We start from the raw sequence: 21,205 nt of genomic DNA on the forward strand, positions 1-21,205 counted from the left end.
TGGCCTACAATGATTTTTATACATAAGAAAAGTGGCTTCATAGGCTCAGGAGCCAGAGCTCCTGGGTTGAATACTTGTTCCTACACTAACTAGCTGGGACCTCGAGCAGGTTACTTTGTCTCTTTGTGCTTCAGTTTTCTCATCTATAAAATGGCGATAACAAGGCTGGGTGTGGTGGCTCACGCCTGTAATCCCAGCACTTTGGGAGGCTGAGGGGGGTCAGATCATAAGGTCAGGAGACCATCCTGGCCAACATGGTGAAAGCCATGTTGTCTACTAAAAATACAAAAATTAGCTGGGTGTGGTGGCGCTTGCCTGTAGTCCCAGCTACTAGGGAGGCTGAGGCAGGCTAACTGCTTGAACCCAGGTGATGGAGAGTGCAGTGACCCCAGATTGCACCACTGCACTCCAGCCAGGGTGACAGAGCAAGACTCTGTCTCCAAAAAAAAAAAAAAAAAAAAAGTGGTAATAGTGCTTATATGGTGCTATGAAGATTAAACAAATTATTAATGTTATTGAGCAAGAGTCTCACTCTGTTGCCCAGGCTAGAGGGCCGCGGTATAATCTTAGCTCACTGCAGCCTTGACCTCCTGGGCTCAAGTGATCCTCTCACTTTAGCCTCCTGAGTAGCTGGGACTACAAGGCACACACCACCATGCCTGGCTAATTTTTTATTTTTTGTAGAGACAGGGTTCCGCCATGTTGCCCATGCTGGTTTCAAACTCCTGGGCTCAAGCGATCTTTTAGCCTCAGCCTCCCTAAATGCTGGGATTACAGGTGTGCGCCACAGCACCTGGCCCTGAATTATTTGTAAAGCACCTAAAGCAACACCTAATTTACAAGTACTACGTAAGTTTATTTTAGAGAACAAAAAGTGTAGCGAGGTGTGGTAGCGTATGTCTTTAGTCCCAGCTACTCCTGAGGCTGAGGTGACAGGATCACTTGAACCCAGGAGATTGAGGCAGGCCTACCCAATACTGCCTCAAAAGACAATAATAGGCTGGGCACAGTGGCTCTCGCCTGTAATCTCAACACTTTGGGAAGCTGAGGCGGGAGAATCCCTGGAAGTCAAGAGTTTGAGGTCACCCTGAGCAACACAGCCTGATCCCGTCCCTACAAAAAGTAAAAAACACAGCATTCTTCAAACTGAGGAGCCAGAGAGAAATAAGGCTGTTTTAAAAGCCCATCAGTACAAAAGAGGTACTCCTGTAACAGTGTTTTTTATTTTTAAACATAGTACCCCCTGCTATGTACCTGGTATCATTACTATGACATAAATTACCTCAGTGTGGACCTTTAAAAACTACTTTGAGAAAAGAATTATATAAAAGCATTAATAAGAAAGAATACTTTCCTATCTCAAGTAATAAAATGTTGATTTTTTTTCTAGTATGGATAGCAAGTAGTGGAATTTGGGGATTGTCACCCCTTGATTCACGCCAATTACATGAAATCAAATGAGGTACAAAAAGCAAGTAGGTGGGCATCTAAAAGGTGCTTAACTACCTTAACATTTCAAAGCGTCTGCAATGTCTACCTTAAAATTCCAAAGTTCCAAGGAAGAAATATGGGTGAAGGAAACTTTTTTGTTCTAAGATTTTTTTGAGCTAAACAAGAAATGTTTACCTAAGCCGTGGGCAGTTCTGACCTAGAGCATTCAGGATGGCATCTGTGATGTTGGAGCAGCCAGAGGCACAAAGGGATTGTAACTTATGGCACCCTCTGCATATAGTAATGAGACCTTCATCTGTGATTTGCTAAAAAACAAGAGCAAAAAAATTCATAGATATTAGTATCTTAGCAAAACAAAAGAAGAAAAATGACAGCTCTGTGAAAATAATCACCAAAAAGGAAATCAAGACATGCTCAACACATTCATCAGATAGCAGACCTAAAAGAAAATGAACACACGTTGTTTCTTCCTTCCAGTTCCTGATTTAGTCTGCAAGAGGATCTATGCTCACCTTTGGTGCAAAGGGAAGAAGCTATAATATAATTCTGTTAAAAGCTAAAATGGAATTCTAATGGGACTGGGATCAGCATGGGGTACATCATAGTTTAGGTTCAATTAAATAATTTTATTTATTTATTTATTTATTATTTGGAGATAGAGTCTCACTCTATCACCCAGGCTGGAGTGCAGTGGCGCAATCTTGGCTCACTGCAACCTCCACCTCCCAGGTTCAAGCGATTCTCATACCTCAGCCTCCCGAGGAGCTGGGACTACAAGTGCACGCCACCATGTCCAGCAATTTTTTTTTGTATTTTTAGTAGAGACGGGGTTTTGCCATGTTGGCCAGGCTGGTCTCGAACTCCTGGCCTCAAGTGATCCGCCCACCTCAGCCTCCCAAAGTACTTGAATTACAGGCTTGAGCCACTGTGCCTGGCCTCAATTAAACAATTTTAAAACCTAGAAAAAAGATAAGGATGTAAGTATTTTAGTAGTATAAATATATCTAAAAGTTCAAATTGACACTGATAAGTTAGTGAAAAAAATTAAACTGTGGATGACAGTTGCAATCTTGTATCAGTCACAGCATCCATTTACTTCTGTATTTTAGTTTTATAATATAAAGAACATCCTAATTTATGGAAATAAAAGAGTTGTATCTAACTCAGACACAATTTTGTACTTTTTACAAGTTATTAGGCTGGGCGCAGTGGGTCACACATGTAATCCAAGCACATTGGGAGGCAATGGAAAGGGAAGGGGAAGGGAAGGGGAAGGGGAAGAAAAGGGGAAGGGGAAGGGAGAGGGAAGAGGAAGGGAAAGGGAAAGGGAAGGGGAAGGGGAAGAGAAAGAAGGGAAGGGAAGGGAAAGGAAGGGAAGGGAAAGGAAGAAAGGAAGGAAAGAAAGGAAGAAAGAAAGGAAAGAAGAAAGGAAAGGAAGGGAAGGGAAGGAAGAGAAGAAAGAAAGCAAGGAGGAGGGAGGGAGGGAAGTTAGTTATTGGGGCCAGGCATGGTGGCTCAAGCCTGTAATCCCAGCACTTTGGGAGGCCGAGGTGGGTGGATCACGAGGTCAGGAGTTGGAGACCAGCCTGGCCAAGATGGTGAAACCCGGTCTCTATTAAAAACACAAAAATTAGCCAGGTGCAGTGGCAGATGCCTGTAATCCCAGCTACCTGGGAGGCTGAGGCAGGAGAATCACTTTAACCTGGGAGATTAAGGTTGCAGTGAGCCAAGATTGCGCCATTGCACTCTAGCCTGGGCGACAGAGAAAGACTCCTTCTCAAAACAAAAGAAAATAGAAAGAAAAAAAAAGAAAGTTAGTTATTGGTCACGCATGGATGGTAGCTTACACCTGAGCTCAGAAGTTCCAGAACAGCCTGGGCAACATGGCGAAGCCCCACCTCTATTAAAAAAAAAAAAATTATAAATATATATAACAATTAAAAATTAAAATAAAAATTATTCTAAGTTATCTTACTTTAATTTAAAATGAAAACGAATATACATTCAAAGATGTTACATATATACTTTAAAAATTTTTGTAAATTATTTTATTTCTTCCATGATGATTTAGAGGGACTATCTTTAAACCAGTACAAATATTTCTTCTTTTATTTTTTGAGAGGGAGTCTTGCTCTGTCACCAGGCTGGAGTACAGTGGCGCAGTTTCGGATAACTGCAACCTCCATCTCCAGGGTTCAAGCGATTCTCCTGCCTCAGCCTCCTGAGTAGCTGGGCATAGGCAAGTGCTACCATGCCCGGCTAATTTTTGTATTTTTAGTAGAGACAGCGTTTCACCATGTTAGCCAGGCTGTTCTCGAACTCCTGACCTTGTGATCCGACCACCTCAGCCTCCCAAAGTGCTGGGATTACAGGCATGAGCCACCCTGGTACAAATATTTCATAAATAATATCTGGTTGTTTTCTAACCAACTGAGTAATTTGTTGCACAATAAGCTACCTCATATCAAAGATGTTATATTTTTAAAAATAATACAAGCACACATGCCTACAGTCCCAGCTACTCAGGAGGTTGAAGTGAGATGACCACTTTAGCCCAGGAGTTCAAGGCCAGTCTGGGCAACATAATGAGACCACCCGCAACTCCCTTAAAAAAAAAAAGGAAAGAAAGAAAGAAAAAAAAAAAAAAAAGAAAAGTTACATATAAACATCTTAATACGGTGGATACTATCAGCACTTCAATTTGTCCTCCAGATTGACTAATTTTGTGTAGGCCTAAAAATAATAGCTCTCTTCTCATCTCTGTTTAATAGTCATGTCCATAAATTACAAGGACAACTGAAAAAACAAAATCCCACAACTTTTAATATCCACTGCTTAAATCATGTTTTCAATATCATGCAACTGACACAAATATAGATTAAAAAATTGGATGCTAAGGCAGATACTAATGAGGATCAAGTAATGAGATATTAACACACGTGGAGGCAGCTAAAAAAGTGCCATACAAACATGATGTACTGTCTTTAGACTACGATAGCCGAGATATAAAGAGGGAAGTAAGAATCAATAAACATGCAAATTTAGCAGGCCAAAGATATTTGTGCCACACAATACTAGAAAAGTACTGTAGGGCTGTGCTGCCCTTTCCTTTGTATAAGACAGTACTGAGGAAGAAAGATGAGTTAAGTCATACTGTCAATACTTTAAAAAATTGTAGGCCAGGCACGGTGGCTCGCATCTGTAATCTCAGCACTTCGGGAGGCTGAGGTGGGCAGATCACTTGAGGTCAGGAGTTTGAGACCAGCCTAACATGGTGAAACCCCGTTTCTACTAAAGATACAAAAAATTAGCCAGACATGGTGGCATGTGCCTGTAATCCCAGCTACTAGGGAGGCTGAGGCAGGAGAATCACTTGAACCCAGGAGGCAGAGGTTGCAGTGAGCCAAGATCATGTCATTGTACTCCAGCTTGGGCAACAAGAGCAAAACTCCGTCTCAAAAAAAAAAAAAAAAAAGTAAAATTTACTAAACTTCTATGTTTTTCAAATCTATCAAGAAAATCAAAGAATCAAAAATGTGCTTTAATCACCTCAACAGTTTTGGGCAGAGCATGAAATCTCATCAATGCTGAGAATCATTTTATCACCCTGTAGGAAAGAAATGACTCCTGTACTAAGATTTGGGTGAAGGAAAACAATAAAATACACATAAGATAGAATTGGTTTTTTTTTTTTTTTTTCGAGACAGAGTCTCACTCTGTCACCCAGGCTGGAGTACAGTGGCATGATCTTGGCTCTCTGCAAGCTCTGCCTCCCGGGTTCACGCCATTCTCCTGCCTCAGCCTCCCGAGTAGCTGGGACTACAGGCGCCTGCCACCACGCCCAGCTAATTTTTTTGTATTTTTAGTAGAGACAGGGTTTCACCGTGTTAACTAGGATGGTCTCGATCTCCTGACCTCATGATCCGCCCACCTCGGCCTCCCGAAGTGCTGGGATTACAGGCTTGAGCCACCGCGCCCGGCCAGAATTGGTTCTTTAAGTTCACTGTGATTCCTGCCTGCTGGAAGGATGAAGAAACACCAAATTAAACCTGCAAATGTTATGTACATATTTATGTCTGTATGTGTGTGTATGTAATGTATATGTATATAGTGCATAAATATATGTGTACATGTATGTGTGTACTTATACATACACACACACTCACATTTGTTTTTTGTTTTTGTTTTTGTTTGAGATGGAGTCTCGCTCTGTTGCCCAGGCTGGAGTGCAGTGGCGTGATCTTGGCTCACTGCAAGTTCCGCCTCCCGGGTTCATGCCATTCTCCTACCTCAGCCTCCCGATTAGCTGGGACTACAGGCGCCCGCCACCACGCCTGGCTAACTTTTTGTATTTTTTAGTAGAGACGGGGTTTCACCATGTTAGCCAGGATGGTCTCGATCTCCTGACCTTGTGATCCACCCGCCTTGGCCTCCCAGAGTGCTGGGATTACAGGTGTGAGCCACTGCGCCCAGCATTTTTTTTTTTTTTGAGACAGAGTCTCGCTCTGCTGCCCAGGCTGGAATGCAGTGGCGTGATCTTGGCTCACTGCAACCTCCACCTCCCAGGTTCAAGTGAGTCTCCTGCCTCAGACTCCTGAATAGCTGGGATTACAGGCGCACACCACCATACTTGGATGATTTTTGTATCTTTAGTAGAGATGGGGTTTTACCAAGTTGGCCAGGTCGGTCTCGAACTGCTGACCTCAGGTGATTCACCCACCTCAGCCTCCCAAAGTGCTAGGATTACAGGCGCACGCATGCACGCATGTGTGCGTACACACACACACACACACGAAGCTCTCCAGGAATAGTTTTTCTTTGGCATTGTAAGATGATTTCATGTTTACAATAATTGTGGCTGATCTCTCAAGAGTAAACATTTCAGTCCTTTTTTTTTTTTGAGATGGAGTCTGACTCTGTCACCCAGGCTGGAGTACAATGGTGCGATCTTGGCTCACTGCAACCTCCACCTCCTGGGTTCAAGCGATTCTCCTGCCTCAGCCTCCCAAGTAGCTGGGATTACGGGCACACACCACTACGCCCGGGTAATTTTTGTACTTTTAGTGGAGATGGGGTTTCACCATGTTGGCCAGACTGGTCTTGATCTCCTGACCTCAAACGAGCCACCGTCTCGGCCTCCCAAAGTGTTGGGATTACAGACGTGAGCCACTGTGCCTGGCCACATTCCAGTCTTAAATATGAAATCATGGCTGGGTGCAATGGCTCACACCTGTAATCCCAGCACTTTGGGAGGTCAAAGCCAGCAGATCACTTGAGGTCAGGAGTTCTAGAGCAGCCTGGCCAACATGGCAAAACTCCATCTCAACTAAAATTAGACAGGCATGGAGGCACGCCCTGTAATCCCAGCTACTTGGGAAGGTGGGGCAGGAGAATTGCTTGAACCTCCTGGAGGTTGCGGTGAACTCCACTCCAGCCTGGGCAACAGAGCGAGACTCCGTCTCTAAATCAATCAATCAATAAATAAATAAAATGAAATTAGGCAAATTCTTAGTCAGCAACTATAGTAATCAGAATTGTAAGGAAGAGCACATTGCGAGGCTGAGGCAGGCGGACTGCTTGAGCCCAGACGTTTGAGACCAGCCTGGCAACATAGGGAGACCCTATCTCTACAAAAAATTAAAAACTTAGCCAGGTGTGATGGCACACACCTGTAAACCAAGCTATTCAGAACGCTGAAGTGGGAGGATTGCTTGAGCCCTGTAGCTGGAGGTTGCTGTGAGCTATGATCCCAGCCTAAGTGACAGAGTGAGACTTCACCAAAAAAAAAAAAAAAAAAAAAAAAAAAGGAACTCATCACTTTTTTCTTTGTCATGAGCAACTCTCACTCCAAGGCAAATATATTTGTAATTTTTAAGGCAAGAGAAAAACGCTAAAGGTGTACTGTTGGCCAGGCATGTGGCTCACGCCTGTATTCCCAGCACTTTGGGAGGCTAAGCCAGGTGGATTACTTGAGCCCAGGAATTTGAGACCAACCTGGCTAACATGGCGAAACCCCATTTCTACAAAAAAATACAAAAATCAGCTGAGTGTGGTGGTGCATGTCTGTAGTTCCAACTACTAGGGAGGCTGAGGTGGGACAATCACTTGAGCCTGGGAGGTGAAGGTGAGCAAAAATCTCCAGCCTGCGTAACAGAGCAGGACTCTGTCTCAAAAATATGGCCAGGGTCGTGGCTTATACCTGTAATCTCAGCACTCTGGGAGGCTGAAGCAGGCAGATCACCTGAGGTCAGGAGTTCAAGACCAGCCTGGTCAACATGGCAAAACCCCATCTCTACTAAAAATACAAAAATTACCAGCCTGGCCAACATAGTGAAACCCCATCTCTACTAAAAATACAAAAAAAGTCGGGTGCGGTGGCTCACGCCTGTAATCCCAGCACTTTGGGAGGCCGAGGCGGGCGGATCACAAGGTCAGGAGATCGAGACCACAGTGAAACCCCGTCGCTACTAAAAATACAAAAAAAAAAAAAAAAATTAGCTGGGCGCGGTGGCGGGCGCCTGTAGTCCCAGCTACTCAGGAGGCTGAGGCAGGAGAATGGCGTGAACCCGGGAGGCAGAGCTTGCAGTGAGCCGAGATCGCGCCACTGCACTCCAGCCTGGGCGACAGAGCGAGACTCCATCTCAAAAACAAAAAACAAACAAACAAAAAAACCAAAAAAAAATCAGCCGGGCTTGGTGATGGGCGCTTATAATCCCAGCTACTTGGGAGGCTAAGCAAGGAGAATCGCTTGAACCTGGGAGGCAGAAGTTGCAGTGAGCCAAGATGGCGCCTCTGCACTCCAGCCCCAGCAACAGTGCGAGACTCCGTCTCAAAAAAAAAAAAAAAAAAAAAAATTAGCCGGGCGTGGTGACACACACTTGTAATCCTAGATACTCAGGAGGCGAAGGTAGGAGAATTGCTTGAACCCAGGCAGCAGAGGTTGCAACGAGCAGAGCTAGCAGAGGTTGCAATGAGCTTAGTGCAGTGTCACCATTGCACTCTAGCCTGGGTGACAGAGTGAGACTCTGTCTCAAAAAAAAAAAAAAAAAAAAAAAAAGCTGGGTGTGGCGTGTAATCCCAGCTATGAAGGAGGCTGAGGCAGGAGAATCGCTTGAGCCTAGGAGGTAGAGGTTGGCTGCAGTGAGTGCAGATCTCATCACTGCACTCGAGCCTGGGTGACAGAGTAAGACTTTGCCTCAAAAAAAAAAAAAAATAATAAAATAAAATAAAGATGTACTGTTAACATTCTAGGTGCCTGAATAGTTTCAGCAAATTATCTGAGTAAAATTCAGGGGTTTTGGGGTAGACACAAAAAAGTTGATAGTTTGAACAAGCCGAAACACTAAAATATAGATGCTACTTGAAAATAATTTGACGAGTATATATTGTTCATCTTCTTATTTAATTAATTAATTTATTTATTTATTTTTTGAGACGGAGTCTCGCTGTCGCCCAGGCTGGAGTGCAGTGGCCGGATCTCAGCTCACTGCAAGCTCCGCCTCCCGGGTTCACGCCATTCTCCGCCTCAGCCTCCCGAGTAGCTGGGACTACAGGCGCCCACCACCCCGCCAAGCTACTTTTTTGTATTTTTTTAGTAAAGACGGGGTTAGCCAGGATGGTCTCCATCTCCTGACCGCGTGATCCGCCCGTCTGGGCCTCCCAAAGTGCTGGGATTACAGGCTTGAGCCACCGCGCCCGGCCTTATTTATTTTTTTGAGATAAGGTCTCACTCTGTTGCCCGAGCTGGAGTGCTGTGGCATGATTTCAGCTCATTGCACCTCAACCTCCCAAGCTCAATTATCTTCCCACCTCAGCCTCCCAAGGAGCTGGGACTACAGGCACACACCACCAAACCCACCTAATTTTTATACCTTTTGTAGAGACGGGGTTTTGCCATGTTGCCTAGGCTGGTCTCAAACTCCCGGACTCAAGCAATCTGCCTGCTTCACCCTCCCAAAGTGCTAGGATTACAGGTATGAGCCACCGTGCCCAGCTTGACTGCAATTTTAAATACTAAATTTGTGAATCATTTACATTTTAAAAGTAGACAGTTTTTTTTAAGTATGTAAGAAAGGGGTGGAGCTACAGCTAGCTCATCTGGAATTCTGTATAAGCTAGCTACCTCCTATCTTATCTATGTCAAGGCCCCTAGGAATGAGTATTGTTAAGCATGTCAAGAGTCATCTGTGTGTTTACTTTGTCACTAGGGTTGTGGTAGAAAAACAATACTGGTCTTGATGACTGAAGCTCTTAAAATAGTTTTAATGAAATGAATTACTAAAACAGAAGAATTGTGAGAAGGGATGTTTACCAAGCAAGTCTGCAAGTTCAAAGTCACCAGTTCAGGGCAATGTGCACCTATGTACTTGAGAGCTTCATCTTCTAGCTAGATTAAAAAGTAAGAAAAAAATGATTACTGACATTGTTTCAAAGGAGAAAGATTTAAGAATGTACACATTCATTCATACATTCTAACACAGCCAACCAAGTTTTGAAGGAACAATGAACCAGAAAATAAGCTATGATCACATAACAGTATAATTCATATTACTATGATTCTCAGGATTTAAAATCAGCTTTGACCACTTTCAAATTCACATTATCATTACATCAAGAACAAAGATGAAGTTAACACTGCCTACTTTTTATGGGTTTTACTTCTGATAAATTAAATATACCTGGCAGCATTTTGCTGAGGGCCCATGAAACGAAAATAATTTTCAAACTTCTACACACCCCTTATAAAGTTTTTCATAAACAAACTTTGAGGAAAAACAGCCAAGAAAGGAATCCAGTGTCCATCTCCCACTGGAAGATAGGTGTCATGCTTACAGTGCTGAGAACAGATGGTAAGTAACTGATTATAATGATATATTCCAATCAGTATTTTTCAGGATTCCATAAATAACCAGAAGCTCAAGTTGTTGTTTTAAGGCAGTCATACATCTGAAATTCTCTTTCAAACAATGGAACCCCTCTCATCATGATAAAAGAATCAGGGCATTTTTAATGGAATCCTAATTAGGAAAATAAAGTAGAGCCTAGCCTTAGTTTGTCAGTCACAATTTAAACCCACTCATTTCTTTCCGGAGGCTAACTAATCAATTCTTTTTTTCACTATAAAACACTGAGATAGTAAAATTTTTAATGACAAAATATGTTGGATTTGTAATGTGACTGGCAGGAAATAAGCATCAATATTATAAAATGCAGGCTGCTGTACACTTGGCATATTTAAGAAACACTGGTGGTTAAAAAAACAAGTGGAAATTGCCTTCTTTGCCTATCTAGTTCAAAGTATCAGGCAGTGACAACATGCCAAGTTTTCTTCTCAGCACAAATTAAACTGCACGAAATTCTTCTTGACCATGGTGTATCTTTAATATAATCTTATCTTTCCACCTTATCTCCCTCCTCCTCAAGTCTATTTTTGGTTGGATGTTAATTCTTCTCATTCTTTTGTCCTAAGGAAAACACTTTAATCTTTGGTAAGCATTTGTCTTTGGTCAATAATACACACAACTAACCTTTCCCTCCAGACAAACATTTTGGGGCTGCCTATAAAGAACTCATGATTCGTTCATGATTCTTCTGAATTTCACGAGCCCTACATGGAGTATTACCTGTGTGCAGCCTTTTAAGAATAAGGCCTTGAGACCCCCACAGCCCCTCACTAGTGCTTGAATGCCATCCTTGGTTACTTGGTCACACCAGGAAATGTTCAACTGCTCCAACAGTGGACATCCCTCACTAAGGATAAAACAAAATAAGAGAAACATATCACTAAATCCAATTCCAAAAACACCAACGTCTCAATTTACTGGCTGTTTAGTAAAGGAATGGAAACATTCCCATTTTTTTCCCACAAGAAAAAATATATTTACCTAAGGTATATTTAGAAAAAAAGCTGATTTATCAATGTGGTATTCACATGGGATTATATCATTAGCAGGATCATCTAAAATCCAGCTTAACCAACAAACACAAAGCATTATAATGTTTTTCAGATTTATATTCCTTTTGTACTTATCACATATCTCAAAGCTCTCTAGACAGAAAATGGAAATTAAGTGATTTATTCTAGCTTACAGAGTAATTAATAAAGAGCTCAGATTCAAAACTAGATTCTCCATCGAGCAATGCTATTACCGGTTGAGTATCCCTTATCTTAAATGCTTGGTACCAGAAGTGTTTCAGATGTCTAATTTTGCAGTATTTGCATTATACTTACATAGTTGAATATCCCATATCTGAAAACCTGAAGTGCCCCAATGACCATTTCTTTTGAGGGTCACATCGATACTCAAAAAGTTTGGGATTTTGAAGCACTTCAGATTTTCTTTCTTTTTTTTTTTTTTTAAAGACAGGGTCTCGCTCTGTCACCCAGGCTGGAGTGCAGTGGCGCCATCAGGGGTCACTACATCTGTGACCTCCATGGCTCAAGTGATCCTCCCACCTCAGTCCCTCAAGTAGCACCCAGCTGCATTTTGGATTTTTGAAATAGGGATATTCAACTCACAGTACCAAAGTAGTAATGAAGGCTTTTAAACTTTTATTTTAAAAAATTACAAAGGCCCTGTGTATTTCCTTGAGATGTTTCTAGGCCAGGCGCAGTGGCTCACGCTTGTAATCCCAGCACTTTGGGAGGCCAAGGTGGGCGAATCACGAGGTCAGGAGATCGAGACCATCCTGGCTAACATGGTGAAACCCCGTCTCTACTAAAAATACGAAAAAAAAAAATTAGCCAGGCGTGGTGGCGGGTGCCTGTAGTCCCAGCTACTTGGGAGGCTGAGGAGGAGAATGGCGTGAACCCGGGACATGGAGTTTGCAGTGAGCCGAAATCGCGCCAGTGCACTCCAGCCTGGGCAACAGAGCGAGACTCCGTCTCAAAAAAAATAAAAAAAAAGAAGAGATGTTTCTAGAGTACTGCTTTTGTAGGCTGAATTTAGGATATCTTATGTCCAATCTCTGCCTTCAAACTACTAGTTTCATCGTTGATTCCATCTACTCTTAACAGTTTAGCTTCATATTTGGATTATGGATGAATTGCAAGTTTTCTATAATATTCTTCAGAAAACACTCCATAAATTGTTCGAAATATTCCTGCCTGCCGAAAAGACCCAGAAGATAAAGCCATGATATCCCAGTTCAAGTTCATTCTCCAATATTAATAGTTTAACTTCAGGAAGGTGACTTTAGGAAGCCTGTCTGAACCTCTCTTAGTCTAAGATTAGCTCCATACCTCTATGTTTTCCCAAAACTGACATACTCATTCCTATCATAGCATTTATTCCACAGTAACAGTTGACTGTGAGCAACTTAAGGGCAGCAATATCTTACTCAGTTACATCTCATGGTTGTATTACAGTACCTGGCAGTCAACAACTTTCTAGATTTTCTTAGCTGTAAAATGCCCATCCACTCTACTTCACAAAGCTTTTAAATAAATAAGATCATTTATGTGAAAATATTTTATAAATGATAAAAGTTATATTATCAAGTTTATTAGCCTACACAGCAAACCGTCTTAGGTACATGTGTTCAATATTCACAAAGAAGGTCTAAAAGGAGCCACATTTTAGATTATTTATACTCTACTTAACTAAATTTGTATTTCTTTTTTCTTGAGATGAGGTCTCGTTCTGTTGCCCAGCCTAGAGTGCAGTGGCACAATTATAGCTCACTGCAGTCTCAACCTGCCGGGCTCAAACGATCCTCCCGTCACAGTCCCCTGAGCAGCTGGGACTACAGGGCTATGCCACCATGCCTGGCGAATTTTCTTATTTTTTTAGTAGAGACAGGGTTTCCCTATGTTGCACAGGCTGGTCTAGAACTCCTGAGCTCAAGTGATCCTCCTACCCTGGGCTCCCAAAGAGCTGGGATTACAGGTGTGAGCCACCATGCCCAGGGCCTCAGGGACCCTTTTTAAAGCACTTTATATACATCAGGTTGAGCCACATGCAGCTGTCATTCTTATAACATGAAAACTGTCAAATACTAGCAAAACTTTATATGGTGTCGCCTAATACCTCGTTAAATCTTAAAATGTTATGAGGTGAGAAGAAAAAGCTCAGAAAGGTTATGTTTGCTTAAAGTACCTGGTTAATAATCTGGCTCCAGATACCTGTTTTAAGCACTAAGCTATAATAACACGTGCCCTTTTTTTGTTTGTTTTTTTTGAGATGGAGTCTCACTCTGTCACCAGACTGGAGTGCAATGGCGCGATCTAAGCTTACTGCAACCTCTGCCTCCCTAGTAGCTGGGACTACAGGTGCATGCCACCACACCCAGCTAATGTTTATATTTTTAGTAGAGACGGGGTTTCACCATGTTGGCCAGGATGGTTTCAATCTCTTGACCTCGTGATCTGCCCGCCTTGGCCTCCCAAAGTGCTGGGATTATAGGCATGAGCCTCTGCGCCTGGCCTTATTTTCTTTTTGAAAATAAGACTTCATAAAAATCTAATTGTTTATGTATAAACTGTACTACCCTGTTCAGAAATCCTAGTTACCTCTAGTCATTTCACTTTAGTATGTCCCATAACTGTAATCAGGGCAAGTGGTAAAACAAAATATCTATTCTGAACTACAAAATATATCCATAAAACAGAGTTGCCTTCAATTCCAACTTTATATCAGTTATTTTTTTAAAGTATGTATTTTTTTCTGATTACTGGACATGCTTATTATAAGAAATTTACCTCAGAGCTTTTAGAGACATGTTTGTTATTGATGTACAGGAAGCCAAGTCAAGGTGCCTGAGTTTGGAACAGAACTTGCTAAGGCTAGTACATGTACTGAAAAATGGAAAAAGGAGAAAATAATGAATAAACAAGACAAGTACATATCCTTGGTATATCAGACACTGTTCTCATTAAACATATGTGTATATATAAGAACTGTAAAATTTTCATACCCCTAAAAAAGCAGTTACATATCCTAAGACCCTTCACATTGAGGAAGAGACAGATACCACTCACAAAGAAAAAAGGTTGTGCTGTATATGAGAATTTGCATGAGGGGAAGATGGTGTTTGATTCATATTTTAAAATGTTAACAGCAATTGACAACATGATACTTATGTGATTTCTAAGAGATCTATATGCATTTTGCAAATCCAGAAACACCAGAAGCTAATGGCTATCTACTAGCACATAGTCAAACATGAAGAAGAAAAGCTCTGCATGTTTTTTCACTTAAATCCCTACTCAAGATAACCTTTTGCATAACAGTAATGTAGGAAATGGATTTTTGCAAGGTATATAAAAGATGGATGATGGACTGATATTGGGCTGAAAAAAGTAAGTTTATGTATTAAAAACTTTTCTCTGGCGGTCAAGTTCTCATTTTAAATTTTAACAGATCATGAAAAACTTCAAATACAAACAAGAGTAAATAATACAGAGAACCCACATGTACCATCAGTAAACTTCAACATTTATAAATACTATTTTTCTTTTTGAGACAATCTTGCTCTGTTGCCCAGGCTGGAGAGCAGTGGCGCAATCTAGGCCCACTGCAACCTCCACCTCCGGGTTCAAGCGATTCTCATGCCTCAGCCTCCCAAGTAGCTGGGACCACAGACACACACCACCACACCCAGCTAATTTTTCATATTTTTAGTAGAGATGGGGTTTTGCCATATTAGCCAGGCTGGTCTCCAACTCTGGGCCTCAAGTGATCCACATGCCTCAGCCTCCCAAACTGCTGGGATTACAAGTGTGAGACACTGCGCCTGGCCCAACATTTATCAGTATTCTACTATTAAATATTTTTATTTCTTGGGAGGCTGAGGTGGGTGGATTGCCTGAGGTCAGGAGTTCTAGACCAGCCTGACCAACATTGTGAAACCCTGTCTCTACTAAAAATACAAAATTAGCTGAGCGTGGTGGCACATGCCTGTAATCCCAGCTACTGGGAAGGCTGAGGCAAGAGAATGGCTTGAGCCCAGGAGGCGGAGGTTGCAGCGAGTCAAGATTGCACCATTGCACTCCAGCCTAGGCAACAAGAGCAAAACTCCGTCTCAAAAAAAAAAAAAAAAATTTATGCCATCTCTTCTTCCCCCCCTTTTTATTCCAGGATTTTAAAGCCAATTCCAAACATATCATTTTACCTGTAAATATTTCAGTATCTATCTATATATATTTTTTGAGACAGAGTCTTGTTCTTATCACTCAGGCTGGAGTGCAATGGCACGATCTTGGCTCACTGCAACCTCCGCCTCCTGGGTTCAAGCAATTCTCCTGCCTCAGCATCCCAAGTAGCTGGGATTACAGGTACCTGTCACCATGCCCAGCTAATTTTTGTATTTTTAGTAGAGATGGGTTTTCGCCATGTTGGCCAGGCTGGTCTTGAACTCCTGACCTTGTGATCCATCTGCCTCGGCCTCCCAAAGTGCTGGAATTACAGGCATGAGCCACCGCGCCTGGCCTTGGTATCTATTTCTGATAGGTAAATACTTTAATTTCTTAATATCATCTAATGCTGAAATGTGTTAACTTTTCTCCAATTATATCATAAATGTTTTTGACAAGTTGATTCGTTCAAATTAGGATCTAAACAAGAGTCACACATTCTCTTTGGCTGATATGTCTTCTAGGTCTTTGTGTGGGCCAATGTTTTCATTTCTTTTTTCTTTTTTTGTTACAGACAGGGTCTCACTCTGTCACCCTGGTAGGAGTGCAGTGGCACTACCATAACTCAATGTAACCTCCAACTCCTGGGCTCAAGCGATCTCCTACCTCAGCCTCCTGAATAGCAAGGACTACAGATACGTGCCATCACACTAATTAAAATTTTTTTTTGTAGAGACAGGGTCTAACTATGTTGCCCAGGCTGGTCTCAAACTTTTGGCCTCAAGTGATCCTCTTGCCTTGGCCTTCCAGAGTGCTGGGATTACAAGCATGAGCCACCACACCCGGCTTGTTTTCATTTCTTTTGAACAGAGTCTTAGGAATGTAATTGCTAGATCCTATGGCAAAGTTATGTTTGACTTTGAAGAAAACTGCCAAACTGTTTCCCAAATTGGCCATACCATTTTACATTCCCACCAGAAATTCATGAGGGTCCCAGTTTTTCCAAATCCTTGCCAATACTTGGCATTGTCTCTCTTTTTGAATACAGTTATCTTAGTGTGTATGGAGTGGAATTGCATTGTGGTTTTACTTTACAATTCTGTAATGAAAACCTTTTCTTTTTCTTTGCTTTTTTTTTTTTTTTTGAGATGGACTCTCACTCTGTCACCTGGGCTGGAGTGCAGTGGCGTGATCTCAGCTCACTGCAACCTCTGCCTCCCACGTTCAAGCGATTCTTCTGCCTCAGTCTTCTGAGTAGCTGGGACTACAGGCGCGTACCACCACACCCAGCTAATTTTTTTTGTAGTTTTAGTAGAGACAGAGTTTCACTACGTTGGTCAGGCAGGTCTCAAACTCCTGACCTCAAATGATCCGCCCACCTTGGCCTCCCAAAGTGCTAGGACTGCACGAATGGTGAGCCACTGCACCCGGTGTAAATACTTTTTCTTATGCTTACTTGTCATTCATATGTCTTTGGTGAAATGTCTATCTAAGACTTCAGCCCATTTTTTTTTGTTTAATTGTCTTCTCATTATTAATTCTAAGAGCTCTCTATATATTCTTGAGAGAAGCACTGTTATTAGATATATGACCTGCAAATACTTTCTCCCAGTCTGTGTCCTATCTTTTCATTTTCTTTCTTTTCTATCTTTTAAATTAGAGTTGGAGTCTCACCAGAAACACCAGTCAGGCTAGATTTGATCTTCTGGGCTTAAGTGATCCTCCTGCCTCAGCCTCCCAAATAGTTGAGACTACGGGTGTAGGTCATGGTGCCTGGCCTTTTCCAATTTATTATTTTTATTTTATTTTTTTCCTCAGACAATCAGGCAATGTGACCTTTTTTATTTTTTTAAGTTAATAGTATCTTCAGAAGCATATTTATGTATTTATTTATTTATTTTTTTAGACGGAGTCTTGCTCTGTCGCCCAGGCTGGAGTGCAGTGGTACGATCTCAGCTCACTGCAACCTCCGCCTCCCAGATTCAAGTGATTCTTCTGCCTCAGCCTCTGGAGTAGCTGGGAGGCTCGTGCCACCATGCCTGGCTAATTTTTCGTATTTTTAGTAGAGACAGGGTTTCACTGTGTTAGTCAGGATGGTCTCAAACTTCTGACCTGGTGATCTGCCTGCCTCAGCCTCCCAAAGTGCTGGGATTATAGGCGTGAGCCACCGTGCCTGGCAGAAGCATAAAAGTTTTTAATTTTAATGAGGTACAATTTATCATTTTTTTCTTTTATAGCTTGTCTATGTGTGGGCTCCTTTCTAGGCACTTTATTTTAGTCCACTGACTGATACGTTTATGCTTATACCACCAGCACATTGTCCTGATGACCGTTCCTGTAATAATAACCCTTCAAATCAGGTAGTATAAGTCCCCAGACTTCACAGTCTATCAAAATGATTTTGTTATTCTAGAACCTCTGAATTTGCACATGAATTTAGAACCAGCCTTTCAATTTCAACAAAAAAACCTATTGGGATTTTTTATTGGAACTGCACTGTATCTGTAGAACAATTTAAGGAAAACAAGTATCTTAACAGGCTCAGGCCCGTAATCTCAACACTTTGGGAGGCCGAGGCAGGCCGACTGCTTGAGCCCAGGCGTTTGAGACAACCTTGGGTAACATGGTGAAATTTTCTCTCTACCCAAAATAGAAAAATTAGCCGGGCATGGTGGCACATACCTGTAGTCCCAATTACTTGGGAGGCTGAGGTGGGAGTCCAGGAGATGGAGAGTGCAGTGAGCTGTGGTTGTGCCACCACTGCATTCCAGCCTGGACAACAGAGCAAGACCCTATCTCAAGAAACAAAAAAACCCCAAACCAAAACAATATTGAGTTTCTAAATGTATATGTATGGGGCCAGGAGTGGTGACTCATGCCTGTAATCCCAGCACTTTGGGAGGCCGAGGTAGGCGGATCAGTTGAGCACAGGAGTTCAAGACCAGCCTGGCCAACATGGTGAAACTCCACCTCTACTAAAAATACAAACAAAAATTAGCCAGGCGTGGTGGCAAGCGCCTGTAATCCCAACTACTTGGGAAGCTGAGGCACGAGAATTACTTGAACCCAGGAGGCAGAGTTTGCAGTTAGCTGAGAATGTGCCACTGCACTCCAGCCTGGGCAACAGAGCGAGACTCAGTCTCAAAAAAAAAAAAAAAAAATTTGTATGTTTATTTCTCCATTTATTTATTTAAGTCTTCTTTTTAAAATTTTCTTTTCTCTAACTTTTGTTAGTGATCATTTTATAATTTTCAGCGTATATGACTTACACATTATTTTTATTACGTTCATCCTTATATATTTTATATTTTTGGGTATTACTATAAATGATATATCTTAAACTTCATTTTCCAATTGCTGATTGCTAGTATACAGAAATAGAATTGAGTTTTGCAAAGTAGTCATGTATCTCATTACTTTGCTAGAATTCAATGGATCTAGTAGCTTTGTAATAGATTCCATGGACTTTCCTATGAATCCAATTATACCATTATGTGAATGCCTTTTATAATCCTTCCTCTATTGCATTAGGCACAACATCCAGTACAATGTTGAACAGCTGTGGTAACACCTGATATCCTTGCCTTGTTCCTGCTGTTAGGGAATCTTTCATCTCAGGAAGTCTTTCATCATCAAATATGATGTTGTAAGAGATTTTTTCACATATATACTCGATCAGGTTGAAGAAGTTACACTATCTTATTTGTCCACAAACTTTTTTTTGAGACAGGGCTTCAGTCTGTCACCTAGGCTGAAGTGCAGTGGCATGATCACAGTTCACCATACCCTTGACTTCCTCGACCCAAGAGATCCTCCCACCTTAGCCTCCTGAGTAGATGGGAACACAGGTGTGCGCCATCACGCTCAACTAATCTTTTATTTTTTGTAGAGATGGGGTCCCACTATGTTGCCCAAGCTGGTCTCAAACTCCTGGGTGCAAGCAACCCTCCTGCTTTAGCTTCCCAAAGTGTTGGGATTACAGGTATGAGCCAAAGAACTCAGCCTTTATGTTCTTTCTTGACTAATCTAGACAAAGGTTAATCAAGCTTATTCATTTTATTTTGAAGAATCAACTTTTACTTCATAAATTTTCTCCATTCTGTGCCTTTTTTTTTTTTTTTTTTTTTGGAGACACAGTCTCACTCTGTCGCCGAGGCAGGAGTGCAGTGCCGATTTCGGCTCATTGCAAGCTCCGCCTCCTGGGTTCACGCCATTCTCCTGCCTCAGCCTCCGGAGTAGCTGGGACCACAGGCGCCCGCCACCACGCCCGGCTAAGTTTTTGTTTTAGTAGAGACGGGGCTTCACCATGTTAGCCAGGATGCTCTCCATCTCCTGACCTAGTGATCCACCCGCCTCAGCCTCCCAAAATGATGGGATTACAGGCGCGAGCCACCGCGCCGGGCCACCTATTTTTTATTTCATGGATTTCCAGTATTATTTCCTTCCTTCCTTTGGATTTAATTTACTTTTTTCTACTTTTTTCTTCCTTTTTGGTAGGGAGGGAGGGAGGAGAGAGGAGAGACTCTTTTCTAGCTCTCTAAGCAGATTAGATCCTTGATTTTAAAACTTTTCTTTCTTTTTTGAGATGGAGTCTCACTCTGTCGCCCAAGTTAGAGTACAGTGGCACAATCTCAGCTTACTGCAACCTCTTGAACTGGGTTCAAGCAAGTCTCCTGCCTCAGTCTCCCAAGTATCTGGGACCACAGACAGGCACCACCACACCAGGCTAATTTTTCGTATTTTTAGTAGAGATGGGTTTTTGCTGTGTTGGCCAGGCTGTTCTTAAACTCCTGACCTCAAGTGATCTGCCTGCGTTGGCCCCCAAAATACTAGGATTACAGGCATGAGGCATGAGGCACCGTGCCCGGCCAAACTTCTCCTTTCTAATATTAGCATTTGATGCTATACATTTTGCTCTAAGCGATACCTTAGGTGCATTCCACAAATTTAAAAAGTTACATATTCTCATTGTCACTCAATGGAGCATATTTTCTAAATTTCTTTGTAAGTAATTCTTTGAACTATGGGTTATTCAGAAGCATGTCATTTAATTTTCTAATCTTCCAGGTATCTGTTATTAATTTCTACTTTAATTTTGTTGAGGCCACAGAACATACCCAATATGATTTTAATCCTTCCAAATGTATTACATTTTGTTTTATGGCCCATTATTTGGTTTGTCCTATTGAATATTCCAAATGTACTTGAAGAGAATGTTTATTCTGATGCTTTTTGGTGTAGCAATCTATAAATGTCAATTATATTAAGCTCATCATTGATAGTGTTGCTGAAGTCTTCAATAGCTTTACTGCTTTTTGGCATACTTGTTTTATAAGCCGGGGTACTATTTAATACCTTTTTTCATCTAATCTTTTTCCTTAAATTTACTCCATCTGATATTAATGTCCACTCCAATTTTCCCAATTAGTATTTATAATAGTATATATTTTCGCATTCTTTTAATTTTATTTAATTTTTGCACATATTTGTACCTGTTATTTAAAATTTTTTATTTACTTACTTTTTGAAATGTGGTCTTGATAGGTGGCCCAGGCTTGAGTGCAGTAGCTATTAACCGGCATGATCACAGTGCAATGCAGTCTCTAACTCCTGGTCTCAAATGATCCCCCTGCTTCAGCCTACCAACTAGCTGGGATTACAGGTGCATACCACCATGCC

At 41.7% G+C, this 21,205-nt stretch overlaps 1 protein-coding gene across 4 annotated transcripts in view; it reads right to left on the minus strand.

Moving 5' to 3' along the window:
* Window positions 1-21,205, minus strand: part of LOC105472254 (F-box and leucine rich repeat protein 20) — a 162,288-nt gene that overhangs the window by 23,029 nt on the left and 118,054 nt on the right. For 3 of the 4 annotated variants that reach the window (XM_011725326.3, XM_011725327.3, XM_071083065.1), the window contains 4 exons: window positions 14,153-14,248; window positions 11,076-11,202; window positions 9,764-9,838; window positions 1,627-1,757 (listed from right to left, as the gene is read on the minus strand). In XM_011725326.3, coding sequence (XP_011723628.1) covers window positions 1,627-1,757; window positions 9,764-9,838; window positions 11,076-11,202; window positions 14,153-14,248 — 429 coding nt within the window. The remainder of the gene's footprint in view (window positions 1-1,626; window positions 1,758-9,763; window positions 9,839-11,075; window positions 11,203-14,152; window positions 14,249-21,205) is intronic. The other variant, XM_011725329.3, reaches the window with a different exon arrangement.

Source organism: Macaca nemestrina, chromosome 17 (genome assembly GCF_043159975.1).
Source record: "Macaca nemestrina isolate mMacNem1 chromosome 17, mMacNem.hap1, whole genome shotgun sequence".
NCBI classification, from domain to species: Eukaryota; Metazoa; Chordata; class Mammalia; order Primates; family Cercopithecidae; genus Macaca; species Macaca nemestrina.